General features: G+C 40.7%; 1 protein-coding gene across 2 annotated transcripts in view; it reads right to left on the bottom strand.

The window, feature by feature from the left end:
- NBAS (NBAS subunit of NRZ tethering complex) overlaps positions 1-15435 on the bottom strand; it is a 333519-nt gene extending 318084 nt beyond the window's left edge. For both annotated transcript variants that reach the window (XM_030311617.1, XM_030311618.1), the window contains exons 1-6: positions 15284-15435; positions 12923-12977; positions 10457-10493; positions 7683-7760; positions 7287-7334; positions 1972-2015 (exon numbers count right to left, since the gene is read on the bottom strand). In XM_030311617.1, coding sequence (XP_030167477.1) covers positions 1972-2015; positions 7287-7334; positions 7683-7760; positions 10457-10493; positions 12923-12977; positions 15284-15400 — 379 coding nt within the window. In that variant the 5' untranslated portion in view covers positions 15401-15435. The remainder of the gene's footprint in view (positions 1-1971; positions 2016-7286; positions 7335-7682; positions 7761-10456; positions 10494-12922; positions 12978-15283) is intronic.
- Positions 15436-16042: the final 607 nt, after the last annotated feature.

The following is a 16042-nucleotide window of genomic DNA, read 5'->3' as shown; positions in this document are numbered from 1 at the left end:
TGTGGATCTGTTGAGAGGCAAACAGAAGAAAACCTTGTCAGGAGACTTACTAAAAAAAAAAAAAAAAAAAGGAGTGAAAATGTTAAAAACCAGTGCTAGGGCTGTGATGGCAGAAGTGCAGAAATGGAGGCAAGAGATATTTTAACAGGTTCCCAGAGCTTGGTGACATTAAGCTAAGGCAATGCTTCCCCACTGTGTCGCTCACTACAACTGCAGTGAATTATGTGTCTCTTCCCCTGATGGACTACAAACCCTTAAATCCAGGTCGTCTAAGGCTTACTCCTCACTTCACATGTAGCACCCAGGAAGAGTGTCTGGCACACAGTAGCAGCTTAATAAATACTTGTCAAAGAAGACAGAGAAGAAAAAAGGAGGAGAAAAGCAGGAGAAAAAGAAAAGAAGGAAAAAGGATTACTGGCTTGGTACAGCTAATGGTATCATTGACAATCTAGGGAACAGAGCCAAAGAACAGATTATAAGAAGGAGAAATAAGTTTATATAAACAAATAGGCAATGTTACATTTGCTTTTAAGTTATAATATATACTATTTGTAAAGACAACTCCGTAAGAACTCTATTACTACCTTACCTACTAGCATGTGTGGAATTATAAAATTATTAGAGCAATTCTGACATACTAACAGAATATTGCCATTCATATGAAAACTGAAAACATTTTCCAAACATATGATCTTTAATTTTCAGAACCGATGTGCATGGCCAAAAATGGCAAAAATGAGAAGGAAACTCGCCCTGAGCCACTTACTGAGGGTGCATCTGACAAGGAGCTTAAGCATTTCCTTGAGGACGTTGGGGAAAATCCTCGATAGAACCAGTATTTTGTAGATTTCAAAACTATTCATGTCTTCCTTCTCCTAGCTTTCTTTCGCTGTCGAGGATTTATTTTACCCTAATGTTACTTTAAGATAAAATATGTACACCATGTCCTTCCAACTAAATGAGAAAATGTAAGTGAAACCCTAAATACAGTGGCTGGCACAGAGTAAGGACACTATACATATTTGTTGTCACCATCGCAACAACCATGATTACCATCGTTCTCATTCCTACAACTACTACACTAACTAACTAACCCAAGGTCAGACAGACAGATGGAACTGCAGGTCAAGTAAAACATACATGGTGGTTGCATTTATCTCCTAATTTAGCGTCCTCCTAATTCTTCTCTTCCTGTAAGGTTCCCTCTGCCTTTTCCTCCTGCTCCTGCAGAAAGAAACAGGCCCCATGGCTACTCTTCTACTCATCCTTCAGGCTGATTTCCAAAGTCACTTTTTCTTAACCATCTTGTCACACAGCCCCGGTTAAACTCTCACTCTGCTCTGTATTTTTCCTTCATCAGATTTGTCACAGTTTGTACTTCTATTTTGAGTGTCTATATACCTCATGAGGTAGGGGACAGTGACTTTTTGCTCACAATCATATCCCTAGTACCCCGCAAAATGGTTCATATACATAAGGGATAGTAATTGGTGTTGAATACGTCACCAGAAGAATGAGTAAATTCCAACACTTGACTTATACTTTTTTTTGCATTGAATTCAAAATAAAAGACTAGAGGTGCCTGGCTGGTTCAGTCAGTACAGCATGTGACTCATGGATCTCGAGGTCATGATTTCAAGACCCACACTGAATGCAGAGATTAAAATTTTTAAAAAGTCAAAAAAAAAAAAAAAAAAAAAAAGATTAGGGACACAAATACTTTATCCCAAAACTGGCACAGACTTTTATTTTAAAAACAGCTTCAATTTCACATCTCTTCAAAATGGTCCAAAATGGACTAAGCAAAACATTTTAAGACAGTAAGAGAAATCAGTTAAGATGTTTTAAAAGTATTTAATAAAGTCACAACAATCTTTGTTAATATTTAACATCTATTCTGACTTTTAAGAAATACTGTTAACTGTTGCAACTTTGAAACTTCCATTTTGCAAATATTTTGGAAACTCTTACCTTGACATTTCCCAATAATGGATGTAAAATCATCTTTTGCGGACCTGCAAAATATGCGTAAAATTAAGCCAATAGTTTCACCATCACAACATATTTTGTCGTACTATGAAACCCCACAAAAATGATACAAGAGACAACTTGTCTGCACAACACTAAACCAGTCCTTCTCTCAGACATGGATTTGTGCTCAAACAAGACCCTTTCATTGGCGACATTTTCTCCCAACCTTATTTCACCAGAAATGGAGCTATACCTAGAATACAGCAATACAAGAATGAGATTAAGCATGGTCTTTTAATACAATTGAGACATTGGCCCCCTCCCCAAAGGTTCTGATTCAGCAAATATGGAATGGGATCCAAGAAACAATGTTTTTTTTAAAGCTCCACAGATTGATTTTGGTCACGAACCACGGTCTGTATCATATTACAAAGTTTAAATCACTTAAGAAAAAAGATCAGGGCACCTGGCTGGCTCAGTCGGGTAAGCATCTGATTTCTGATTTCGGCTCAGGTCGTGATTTCATGGTCGTGAGTTCGAGCTCCCCATCAGGCTCTGCGCTGGCAGTGCAGCTTCGTATCCTCTGTCTCCCTCGCTCTCTGCCCCTCCCCCGCTCTCTCTCAAAAATAAACATTTTAAGAGGGAAAAAAAAGGTCTTGCTTTTAATAAATCAAATAGCTTTAATAAGTGACCATATTTGTTACCAGTGACCTATTTAAAATCTGTGATCTTGAAATATATGCCTAAGTAGTTTAATTATTATATGTTCAAAAATGAAAAGTTGGTAAACCATCTAGAAAATAATTTAGTAACAATTATCTAAAACCTTAACGTCTACGGTCATTTGATCCATTGCCTCAATTTCTATAATGAAGTTATCTCTAGGAAATAATTACAGATACACACAGATCTCAAGGAAATTCATGGAGCCTAATTTATGAAAGAGAAAAATATACCCAGTATAAGATTAGATTTTGCCAACTGCACTCAATGAAATATTACGCAATTACTATATGTGACATGGAAAGATGTTCATAATTTTCAAAACTTATCAAGAGAAGACATATCAAATAGAATGCAGAGTACTGTTAGACTAAGTATTACCCACACACACACACACACACACACAGAAAAATTCCAAAGAACATACAACATTTAGCTGAACTGTAATTTGTAGTTCTTCTTTCTTGAATACTTAACTATTTTCTAATATTGGTAAAGTGACTAAGCATTACTTTTAAAACAAATTTTAAACACTAATATTTTTAGCTATTTATTAAGATACCGTATTATGACAAAAGCCAATTATAAATATGTTAATAAACTTCCTCAAGAAATTGACTATTCAGCCTCCACACGGAAGAGAGAAGAACATGGTCTTTGAAGTGAAGTTGACCTGATTTCAGCTCTATCTGGGTAACCTGGACAAAATAGTTAATAGGAGTTTCATCTTCCTCTCAATAAAATGGGATGGGTAATATCACCTTCATTGCTTAGGGAAGGATTAAAGAAGACATAATGCATAAATTAGCACAAACTAGACCTAAGTCAGTGTTCATTTCTTTCATCCTTAATACAGATCATCACAAATAATAATTGCTCTTTCGCTGAGAAAGGTGAAGGAGAGAGACATAAATTTGGTTTTGTCAAAACTTCGCAAATGTATTCACTTAAGCAAATTTGGGGGCGGGTGCCTTTTTTAGAAGAGTCCCTTATTTTAATGCTTTTTACTGGGTTCTGTGATGGTTTCTAATTCCCATATTTATAACAGCCCATAATCATAAGAAATTGTTACTTCACTATTTAGGAAAAAAGGAAACACACATTAGCCACATAATACCTACTTACTGCCAAATTACAGATTAATAAGTAGCAATTCACAACAAGTCACTTTCCATCCACGTGAGCCCCGCACACAAGCAGGTTGGTTAGGTGTGCCAGATAAGAGCAAGTGACTGGGGCCACCTGCCGCTCACCATACACACACACACACACACACACACACACACACACACACACAGCGGCCCTAGTCCGATCTTACAAAAGGCAGGGCTCTCTCTAAACTAAAACTAACATGTGTTTCAGCTTTCCATCTTTTTCCCTGCCATTTGCTATTTATGACTGCTTCCAAGTAACGAATAAGGACCCGAGACACTAGAGTTATCACTCATAGTCTAATACAATCAACAGTATTTCCCGAACTCCAGCGGCCTACTCCTATCACGACTGCGCCAATCTTGCATCGGACGTGTTCTTCACACCGGAGTACAAAATACACGTGGAAGAGCAAGAACAAAGGTCTTAAGTATTCAGGTTCGGCCACCGTTGACAGGGTTTACTTTGAGGATCTACCTCACCCCTTCTTCTTTAATGATGACTCCACATCTTCGCTCAGACTCTCCTTTCAGGTCCCTACAAACTGTGTGTGTCTGTTAATTCAGCAGAAGGAACGGACTGCCAAGGCTGAGCAGTCAGCGGACTCTACCCGGTGAGGCACTCCCTGCGTCTGCTGCCTCTGTCCCACTCGCAAACACCTTACTTATTCAGCAAACACCAACTAAGCACCGATTATGTTCAAGGAAATATCCAGTGCTCGGGAAAACAGACAGGGCCTGCTTCCAAGGCACACAGTGTAGCTGGACTCACAGACACCAGAGCCCATTCACACTGAATTTTGAGGAAAGGACAACCCTGGGGCTGTGCAAAGCAGCGGCGCCAACTAGACCAGGGGAAACCCACATGTAAAAATACAAGCATACATGGCTAAACAACGTGACCAAAAGGTAGTATGCATTCTTGGATAAGAGCAGGAAGACCGAAGCTGGGACAGCAGACTTCAAATCCTCAAGAAAGAAATTTAACCGGGGCGCCTGGGTGGCACAGTCGGTTAAGCGTCCGACTTCAGCCAGGTCACGATCTCGCGGTCTGTGAGTTCGAGCCCCGCGTCGGGCTCTGGGCTGATGGCTCAGAGCCTGGAGCCTGTTTCCGATTCTGTGTCTCCCTCTCTCTCTGCCCCTCCCCTGTTGATGCTCTGTCTCTCTCTGTCCCAAAAATAAATAAACGTTGAAAAAAAAAAAGAAAGAAATTTAACCATTTGTGTCAGCTTCCTCATTTCTAAAATGGAGAAAAATAGCAAAAGCTACCTCACGGGGCTTCTGCAAGGATGAAATGAATTAACACCTGTGAAGTACTTGCAAGGGTGCCCAACGTCATCGGTGTTATCTTATCACAAAGTACAGTACTGTGTTATTTCAGGAGCGTAAAGGGGAGGATCCATAGGAAGTATGTTCCTGAAAGGCTTCCTGGTGGAATTCGTGCTCTACCACGTAAGAGACCTCAGATACACTAATGTGACCAAAAGCTTTTGCAAATTACAGACCAGATGACCAAGATTTCGATGAGCATCACTTCGGCTGCCTGGAAATCCTCCCTCAGCCCCTCATCTCGATCACCACGTACGTGAATGAATTCCTAGAGCTGGATGTATGTACAAGTTTTATAAATATTTTACACTCTACCAATCCAGTAGCAAATCCTTTTATAAAAACAAATGATTTTTTTATTCCTTTCATCAAAAATGTTATCAACAAGTTCTAGAGACCCCGGGTCAAACTCCTCTTCATTGGCCCAAATATCAATCCCATCCCCACACGCACATTCTGACCCTAACACCTAAAATCATTCCACGGATGCTCTCATTTCACGGGAGAAAGATGGAGGTTTTGACAACTAACCGCTGTTTTTGTACAGTCACACCACAAGTACACATCTCAGACAGATTTCACGTCACTAAAGCACACGAAGAGCAAGTGCGAACCCATTTCTACCAGCAGTGCCAAGTTCAAAACTGTGCCAGCTTGAGATGCTCACTGATGCTGTGAAAAAAAGAAGGGTCTGTTTTTTAAAGCCATGCCAAATTAAACAATGCAGTTTTTTTTTAATGTTTCTTTCTGGGGGGGGAGGGAGGGAGGTGGGGAGACGGAGTGGGGAAGGGAGAGAGAGGGGGAGAGAGAGGGGGAGAGAGAGGGGGAGAGAGAGGGGGAGAGAGAGGGGGAGAGAGAGGGGGAGAGAGAGGGGGAGAGAGAGAGGGGGAGAGAGAGGGGGAGAGAGAGGGGGAGAGAGAGGGGGAGAGAGAGGGGGAGAGAGCACACACGCGTGCAAGCAGGGGAGGGGGAGAGAGAGAGACAGACAGACAGAATCTGAAGTGGGCTGCAGGCCCTGAACTGTTAGCACAGAGCCCCACGTGGGGCTTGAACCCACGAACCATGAGATCATGACCTGAGCCGAGGTCTGGTGCTTAACCGACTGAGCCACCCAGGCGCCCCAAACAATGTAGTTTTGAAAGCCTGTCATTAGTGCCAATCCTCTCCATCCGAGGATTTCAAGAGGGATCACAAAACGAAGCCTCCCCATCTGAAGTCAATGCCCCAATGGGGGCAAGCCTTCTGTCCACTCCCCAAAAAGGTGAGGGGTCCAGTTCTGTTTGAATAACTGGAAAAAGAAAGAAACTGCACAAAAAGCTAGCACCGGGGTGGGAACAACCGAATGCACGTTATACTATGTTTAATCAAAAATAATGAAGTATCGGTAAAAAGTTTTGACCGATATCCTAAAATCTGATCTCCTTACTTATTTTTTGAAAACCAAGAGTCAGGCCTTGCCTGCAGAAAGAAGTAGCCTCGAATTTTAGAAGTTCAACACATTTAGTCTGCTAGTGCTAATTTCCAAAAAAAAAAAAAAAATTAACTAGTTTTCCTGAGTTACTTTCTGTTGTTGCTACTTCTTTCACAACTGATATATTACTTAAAAATAAAGTACATGAAAAGCTCAGCTTAGAGAAGACTTTCAGATGTGTATATAATACCAACGAATGTCTCAAAAGGACAGAGAATATCACTGGTCTCAAGTAATACGTACTCTTCGTCTTGCAGACTCACACCACGTACAGCTTTAGGCCAATAGAGCAAGGCGGCCCCTACTTTTTCAATACCTTCTTGAGCATCTGTTTTAGTGGATTTAGCAGTGACCAGTCAACCAAGAGTGACTCCCAGAGTTCTGAAGATGTGCCTGGTCTACTGAAAAAGTAAAACTGCCCAAGGGAGAAGGGAGGGATCTGGGGAAGGAGACCATGTGACTCTAACAAAGCATCCTTTGTCCTGTAATTGGCAGAAGTTGCCGTTTGACACCAACCCACAAAATTATGGGAGTTAAGAGCAAAAGCCCTTTAAATAAGCCCTTCAAAAAACTTAGTTCCCATAAATGAAGGAAAATTTTCTCAAGGGAAAATTCTGAATAGGAGTAATATTAACAATTACCTGATCTCCACACACTGATCTTGAACAGCAGCCAAAATTTTTCCATTGCTTTCATAGAGAGGGGAAAAAAAAAAAAAATTACGTGAATATTTGTAGCCGTCTTTAAAGATGAAATTATTCTAAGAAGTTAAAATTTATCTTTTTCACACCTTCAATTATCCAACTTTTGACCTCAAAATTAAACGAGCATAAAAGGTACCAAAGTGTGCACAAAGTGATTCAATACAGTGGAATTCATTGAAGAGACACAAATAATATGTAACAAATAATATGTAAAAGGAATTTATATACAATAAAAAACAAACAAGAATGCAAGACAAAAGGACCCCAATATCCATAACGAAACTGAAGTGCTAACCCCACTAAAGAAAACTGTATCAATTTTTAATACCTTACCTTGCAAGTACCAAATGCCAATGTATCTGTTTATTAACCAAGCGAACCAGTCCATCAGGGAGCAAAAAAGGCACAGGGCTGAAACAACACATTAACCAACTTAAAATCTAATCAGAAAAAATACATATAAGTAGATAAATGTTATAAAAAGCATACAGATCTATATAACAAGAGAGGATTTTTTTTTCCACTAAAATATAAAATTCGAATATGGGCAAACCTAAAACCCAAAGTTACTAATTGCTTATCTGAAACTTCTGACCAGGTACATAACTCTTTTTCCAGAAAAACATGGTGGTATATTCAAAAGTATAAATGTTACAAGCTTTCTAAGGAAAGGTTATGGAGGATGCCAGTAACATAGCAGAGGTGAGCTTGTAAGAAACCTTTCCTTCTATGCTTGCCTAGAAATTCTGACTCAACGGTAACAAATTTCTTAAGAAAGAAAGAGAAATCTCCAAGCACTAGAAATGAAAAGGGAACTTAAAGTTAGAATTGGCTACAGGTATGAAATCAGGAGGGAACACCTGGGACAGAAAATGAGCCGCGGGGCACAGGAAGAACAGGAGTTGGAAGGGAGACTCCTGCGAAGGCCAGCACCCATCAGAGACTGCACGTCACCGGAGCCTCCCAGGGCCCCGGGGGAGGGAGGGAGGGTGTTCTAGAAGCTCATCTCAGTCTAGAATTTGGTCTGTGGGGGCATGGGAATGAACTCCCCTGTGAAAAAACAAAACCCCAAGCCTTTACTACATGCAAGATCAGACTGCAATGTCAAATTCACTCAAGTGGTGCAAGAGTAGCTAAGCAGAAGCTCACACTAACATCATTCACAAAAGACAGGAGGGAAGGATCCACCGTGGGTGCGTGAGCAGATACAACAAAGCAAGAGTGACACAGGAGGAAGTCAAGACAATAGGTGGAAAAGAATAAAGAAAACAAGCTAGTGAAAGAAAAAAAAAGAAAAAGAACAAAACAAAAATTGTGTAAAATAGAAAACAAAAAAAGGAGGCTAAAAAGATCTGTAATTAAAATATATCAGTGGGCGCCTGTGTGGCTCAGTCTTTAAACATCTGACTTCTGCTCAGGTCATGATCTCATGGTTTGTGAGTTCAAATCCCACATGGGATGAGCTCAAGCCACTTTTCTCTCTCGCTCTACTCATTCTCTCTCTCTCTGCCCCTCACTCACTTGTGCCTTCTCTCAAAAAAAAATTTTAAAAAACAAAATAAAATGACAATACTTGTTTTAGATAAATAAATAAAATATGTCAGTAATGGGGCTCCTGGTGGCTTAGAACCCACTTGGGATCCTCTCTATACTTGTCTCTCTGTCCCTCCCCCACTCGCACACACTCTCTCGCTCTCTCTCAAAATAAATAAACTTTAAAACCAGTTAAAAATATATATATACATATATATCAGTACTATATGTTCAGTGTACTTGCATTCATTTCTAAAACACAAAATATTTAATACCATGGTAGTTACAGAAATACCATAACAAAGATAGGAAACACGCATGTGAGTGATAGCATCAACAGATGGAAGAGAAGAATATCCATCCTCTCCAAGGGAAGTGAGGGGTGGGGGCACCTCAAGTTGTAACATTTTGCACAAAGAGAGAGAAGGCTATCTGGAGCAAACAACTGCCTAAATCACATGGAGGCATATGTGCCTACACAAGTAGATAATATAATAAACCTGTTATAATTTACAGTATCTATAATTCTGTTTGTAATATTTCATACTTAAAAGAGAAAAAAAAAAACTTTAAAAGAAAAAGCCACTTGAAACAAATACTGGCCCCAAAACCTTTAGTTTTAACTACCATAAACTGAAAGAGCAAAAACTGAACTTTTTTCAGTTAACTTCACGTTACTTATGAAAGTAACAAAACATATCCTCCGGAAGATTAGACAATCACTTCAAGGTGCACTGGCCTATACTGGATATTTTCTGCCCACACTTCCCAAAGATGTTCAGGACTAGCAAGCTAGATCACCCAGTGAGCTCAGGAAAAAATAGCCTACTTCTAAACTCCTCTCCCATCCTTGCCCCTCCCTCCACTCTCATCTCTTTACCCTATCATACTCCACAGCCCCTAAAAAACAAGATTAAATTTACACACACACACACAAAGCATAAAAACATCAGAGCTAATCCTAGAGAAGAGCTAAAGGTCTCTATTATCTCTGGAGAGTTTAAGATTAAATGTCCTTAAGGAAAAAAAAAATCTGTGTTAAATAAATCTATAAAACAATCCCTATATACCTATCTAAGAGCAGACCTGTATCATTTGTCAGAATGATCATTTGTTTCTTTTAAGGCTGAAAATTTGCACCATTCCTAAAACATCCTTAACACTAAAAAGAACTAAAAAGTCCCCAAGAACAGAAACATAAAGGACCCCCTGCCCCCCCATGCACAGCAACTGAATACTGATCACAAGAGTTGTTGATCCAGTAAAAAACAAAATTGTTCTTAAAAAGATCCCCAAGCTACAGACTCATCATGTGGGCATTCAAGATAAGGCTGAGAATACTCAGAGAAAGCAGAAGTCATCCTGAGATATTCTTAATAAGGACTAAGGAACAAAAATTACCCTAAGTCAACTGAGCTACCTTGTCACTATATCAAATGTTTCAGAAGGTCTATTTTATTCACCGGAATGTCAGCATCTGTATCACAATCTGGGATTCAATTATGAAAACTCAAATCATAAATAAGATAATATTTGTATTTGACATTCATACTATTCTCTGAAGCGACACTCACCTGTACCAGATGTATTGGCGTAAAAATAATAAACGATCTGTAATAAAAATAGCAAAACCAAATATGAATCAGCTATTCTTTAGGAATCACTTTCAAAATAGCTTCATCGACAATAAACCTAAAATATACTGCTGAGTCATTACAAAATATGTAGAACAAAATTCTTAAAATAAGGGAATATAATCTAATATGCACTGTAACTTTTATAAGATCATGTACTTTTTTTTTTTAAAAATTTTTTTTTTTTTTTCAACGTTTATTTATTTTTGGGACAGAGAGAGACAGAGCATGAACAGGGGAGGGGCAGAGAGAGAGGGAGACACAGAATCGGAAACAGGCCCCAGGCTCCGAGCCATCAGCCCAGAGCCCGACGCGGGGCTCGAACTCACGGACCGCGAGATCGTGACCTGGCTGAAGTCGGGCGCTTAACCGACTGCGCCACCCAGGCGCCCCTGTACTTTTTTATATTAAGGCCCAAGTTTTGTTACTCAAAACTTTGAAGGATTTTCTAACAGTATAAAAAAGTAAAGGTGGTTTGAGATATAAATTTCACCGAACAGGCTTTAATAAAACCATACAGTAGAAGTCACAGTAACCACCCTTTAAAACCAAAATATTTGTACAAAAATTAAGATACTATTATATTTTGTAGCAAAGATTTTAAAAAATAATATCTAAAATGCAGAAGTCAAGCAGACACAAATCTCTAACACACTGAAAATAAAGGGACACCTCACTTAAGTCGAGTCAGGAGGCCAGAAGGGAGAGCAGTACCACTTGACATTAACTACAAGAAGAAGCATCAGACCTCAACAGAAGAGTCATCAACAAGAAAATATCCTGTTACAGGCCCCAACAAGGAAGAGCTGTACTGTCACATCGCCAGTAAGAAATCGACTACCTCTGCAATTCGGGCCATGAGAAACCATCATCACCCAGAACTCTTTTCTCCAATGGCTTTTTAGTTCAAAACAACTCCTCACGACTACTTCCTCCTCCAGAAAATAACGTTCCCCTCCTCTGTTGAACTTGGCTGTAGTTTTGCTGTAACTTGCATGTCCTGAATTGCAATTCTGTTATTCCTGAATAAACCCATTTTTACTGGTAAAATAACTGACAGTTTTATTTTTAAGGCTAACTATCCTATTGACAAGTAATGTTTTATATGATCCTATCAAAATGTGTATGTGTGGCAGCACCTGAGTCGCTCAGTCAGTTGAGCGTCCGACTCTGGATTTCGGCTCAGGTCATGATCTCAGTTTGTGAGATCGAGCCCCACATCAGGCTCTGTGCAGACACTGTGGAATCTGCTTGGGCTTCCCTCTCTCTCTCTCTCTCTCTGTCTCTCTCTCTCTCTCTCGCTCTGTCTCTCCACTGCTTACACACACCCCCTTTCTCAAAATAAATAAACATTAAAAAAATTGAAATAAAATAAAACGTGTATGTGTGTGTGAACATGTAGATGTGTATCAATGAAAAAAGATCTGAAGGGCAACAGGTTTTCTCTGGGTGGTAAAATGAGAAATTGTTCATTTAAGTTTGTGGTTTTCCATATTCTCTAAATTTCTCTAATGAATTTTATCACCTGGGTACATTTTCTAAATTTTCAAAATTTCAAAACATTAGTCACAATGAAAACTGAATATGCTAGCACTTGTATCAGAAAATAATCTTTATCAGGAGATAAAATAGTTAATTTCAAGTACTCGACTCCTTTGAAACTGAATCTTCTCTGTGTAAGTAGCTCAAATTCACCAGCATTATGAGGATGAGCTTGGGAGGCAGAAAGACATGCAGTCAAATTCCAAATGAATAATCCTGGGCAAGTTTCCTCATCTAAAAACACGAAGTCATAACAGTACCTACCTTGCTGGTCTGGTAAAGGACTGTATCAATAAATGTACATAAAGTCCCCATAGCACGAGCTTAGCAACAAGTGCTGAAGACTTGCTCTGATACCGTGAGCTCGTATATATATGTAAACTCTGTCAGCAGTTACATGAATGCTCTGGTTGATAAAATATTTAATCTGAAGAACTCTGGCCAGATGTAGCAGAAATATCGTGTAAACCACTTAAAACAGCTGGTCATTGCCTTTTCACTTGCAATGTCTAGACTCTCTGGGACCCATACTGGATTTCATTTTCTTCATTTCTTCTAGAATACATTCATAATGGTTAAAGTTAAGCCATATTTTAGCTCTCAACTGCATTAAAAATGTGTGTATGCACACATATATCGGCATATACACCTATATACCCATATATCATACATAATATGCATACATATAAAAAATTAAATTCAGGTAACATGTATGCTATTCACTTTTATCAGGCTTTCTGTTATAAGTCTAAAGAACATTTTTAAAACTCCTAAAGTTTCAAAAACAATAAAGTTACAAATGAAATGGGAAAAAAATTATCTGCTCTTATCATTATATAGAGAAAAATAAATAAGCTACATTACCTCTAATTGCTTTGGTGATGATAAAGGATGCACCATGTTTTCGGTTGCCTCTAGACTGCAATTGGAAAGAAAAATGTATTACATTTGAGAATTTCCTTGTGATACTTACACAACATGTAAAATTATATTCTTTTGCTAATGCTCAGTACAGGGTACAGCTACCAGTATTTAAAAACTACTATTCAGAGACAAAAGAAGGGAAAGCAGGACTGAAAACGGTGGGAGCAAAACTGAGCACAGTGGAGTTATAGGCATTTGTCAGCACAAACTTTGCTAGGGAATACAAAGATTCAAGATGGAAAGTCAAATACCAAACATCACGTAATTAATTTTTCTTTAACATGTATACATTTTTGAAAGACAGAGACAGAGCATGAGTGGGGGAAGGGCAGAGAGCGAGGGAAACACAGAATCTCAAGCAGGCGCCAGGCTCCAGGCTCTGACTCGTCAGCACAGAGCCCGATGAAGGGCTCAAACCCAGACTGCAAGATCATGACCTGAGCTGAAGTCGGACCTTTAACCAACTGAGCCACCCAAGTGCCCCTCAAACACCAAACAGCAAAACACCAGCCCAAGACCATACTAGTTGCCAGTGCAGCACAGGCTATTTGGGTGGGTTACAGTGGCCTAAAATAAGTTTTGCTTGAAAAGTGGTCATACGGATTAATAAACTCGTATCTTGGAGGCAAGCTTATTATTTGTTGTAGACCCACAGAGGAAATCCCACTAACACACTGATATCCAATTGCTGTATTAAATAGTTCCTTAAGTGTAGACTAAACCGAGTAGGGTGAACAATCGCAGAAGCAACAAATAATGAATAAAACGCACTCATGTACTGTTAAGGAAGGAGCAGTAAGGGCAGACAGATAGGTCTTAAAAGCACAGAAAAACGATTCCATTCCACAAACATGAACTGATTATCCGCTTTGCAGTTAAGACACAATTTGGTCCCGGGGAGGGTTATAAAGATGAATCCGATGCAATTGCCCTTCCAAGAGCTTGAAGTTAGACAGCTGAAATCAATAGAACCAAAAAAAAAAAAAGTGCTCCGAGGTTTCAATGTAAGCTGATACTGTGCTTCTTTTTTTAATCAATTTAAAATGTTAAGCACTCTGAAACATTCCTGTAATTAACCAGCGGGTGCTACGCAGTGAAAACCAGTATTTGTTCAACCAACAGCAGCAGCAACAACATCCTAGCTGCAGGACCTACAATATTCACTTTGTTCAAGACAAACATAAACTAAGTAAATACTGTACTCGAAAAACAGTAGTATGTATGCAGATCTCTGCCAGCCTAAAAAATACATTATTCAAGACAAGCAGAAACTGCAAGGGGGAAGGAGGTTAAAGAAAAACTACAAACTTTATAGGAAAATGAGTAGTTTCTCCAGTAAAGAAACACCCAGGAAAGATGTGAAAAAAGAATTCATATGGTGGGACTGCCTGATTTTAATAAAAGTCCTTTTGGCCCTTGCTGCATCCTGTGAGTCGAAAACAATGACTGGCACAAGTTAGGCACTCAAAAAATGTGTTGAATAAATGTGGGTTCCTGGCCCCTACTATTCACCTTGCGCTGAGAGGCCCCTCTCTACGGAATGACCGCAGACCCTAAGGTCCAGTGCAGGTTACCAACCTCTAGAACCCCTTCTTTAGCAGGAAACCTAACTGCGGATCAGCACCTCCTCACTTTTCCCTCTGGCAGCATTCTGTTCACACCACCAGCACAGCGCAATTACGCTAAGTGATGAAAAATGTTTACTGGACTAGCCCCAGTCTAGACTGCAGGCACCATAAAAGTTATTCACCTTCCTATGCCCAGCGCCCAACACGGTATTTGGGACACGGACGGACATACAAGCACACTAAATGCTTCTTTACTGAAGTACACAAGAATGGGCGCAATTCAGCCCCAAGGAGTAAAGGTTTCAGTGGCGGCCCTCCAGCTGCTGAGATGACTGTAGGGTCCTAGAAAGTTCTCCCGCTGCAGATGAGGCTCAGCCCTGGTCAGCTCCTGCCTCGCCTTCCTGAAAGGACCACCCAGAGTCCAGACAGCAGAAGGACCCTGGAGTCCCAACGCTGTGCCTCCCCTCCAAATACAATGAAACTGAGACCCAGAGCCCGAGGTTCTATCCCGACAACAGAATTGGGAGCCCAGGAGGGATCTCAGGTACCCCTGCTTTAGCGGAACCAGACCCCAGCTAGCCCGCGGTGCCGTTGCCAAGGCGACGGTACAAGCGGCGGAACCTTGCTCCCCCTCCCACCCAGCTCCACTCCCCTACGTGGCTCTAGTTTACGTGGCTCTGCCCGGACAGCGTCCGCGCCATGCTGGCCGCAGCTCTGGAGGGGCCTGGTTCACCTGCACTTCTGTCTCCGAGGGCCACTCGGTGTTGACCAACAAGTCATAGAGAATCGTCTCCTCCTCAGCCTCCGCGGTGCCTGGATTCACCGCCGGCGCTGACTCGGAGGCCGCCATGTTCGCGGGGCAACTGAGCCACCGGGACAGGGCCACTACGGCATCCCGCCAAGGACAAGCTTCCTGCACCGCGGCTGCTTAAGACTCCCTGGGAGGGGTGGAGTTAGCTGGGCGTGGAGCTGGGCGTGGAAAGGAAGTGCTAGATTAACCCTTTAATGAATAGGAAGGACGGTGACTTTGGCTTGTCTGGAGTACGATTTAGGTCCTGGTCCCGGTGCACTGCTTGTTTATTAATCTGCGTCAGATGCGCCAAGTCTGAGCCCCTCGTATCCAGCCAGCTTCTATAAAACAAAAATGGTGAAAGTATCTCCCTAAGATGCTAACATTCATTCGTGTATTTGTTGACAAATGCATAGAAAGAGTGCAAACTGTTTTTTTTTAATAAACACCAAAAATGATGCAACTCGGTAGATACTAAGCCAATGATTGCTGTCAGACGAGTAATGCTATAGGAGCTCAGAAAAGGCAACAAAGTTCAGAGAGTCTGGAGCGGCTTCCCGGAGGAAGTGGAGCTTGTCCTGGGTCTTTAATATTAGGCAGAATTAAGAAGGTTTGGGGAGAGCGTCTCAAGCAAGCGGAAATGGGATGGGCAAAGACAGGCAGAAAAATATACAGTTGAAAGAGCACAGGCAGCTGAATAGA

The sequence above is a fragment of the Lynx canadensis genome, chromosome A3, assembly GCF_007474595.2.
Source record: "Lynx canadensis isolate LIC74 chromosome A3, mLynCan4.pri.v2, whole genome shotgun sequence".
NCBI lineage: Eukaryota > Metazoa > Chordata > Mammalia > Carnivora > Felidae > Lynx > Lynx canadensis.
This window is presented reverse-complemented; position numbering and strand designations above follow the sequence as displayed.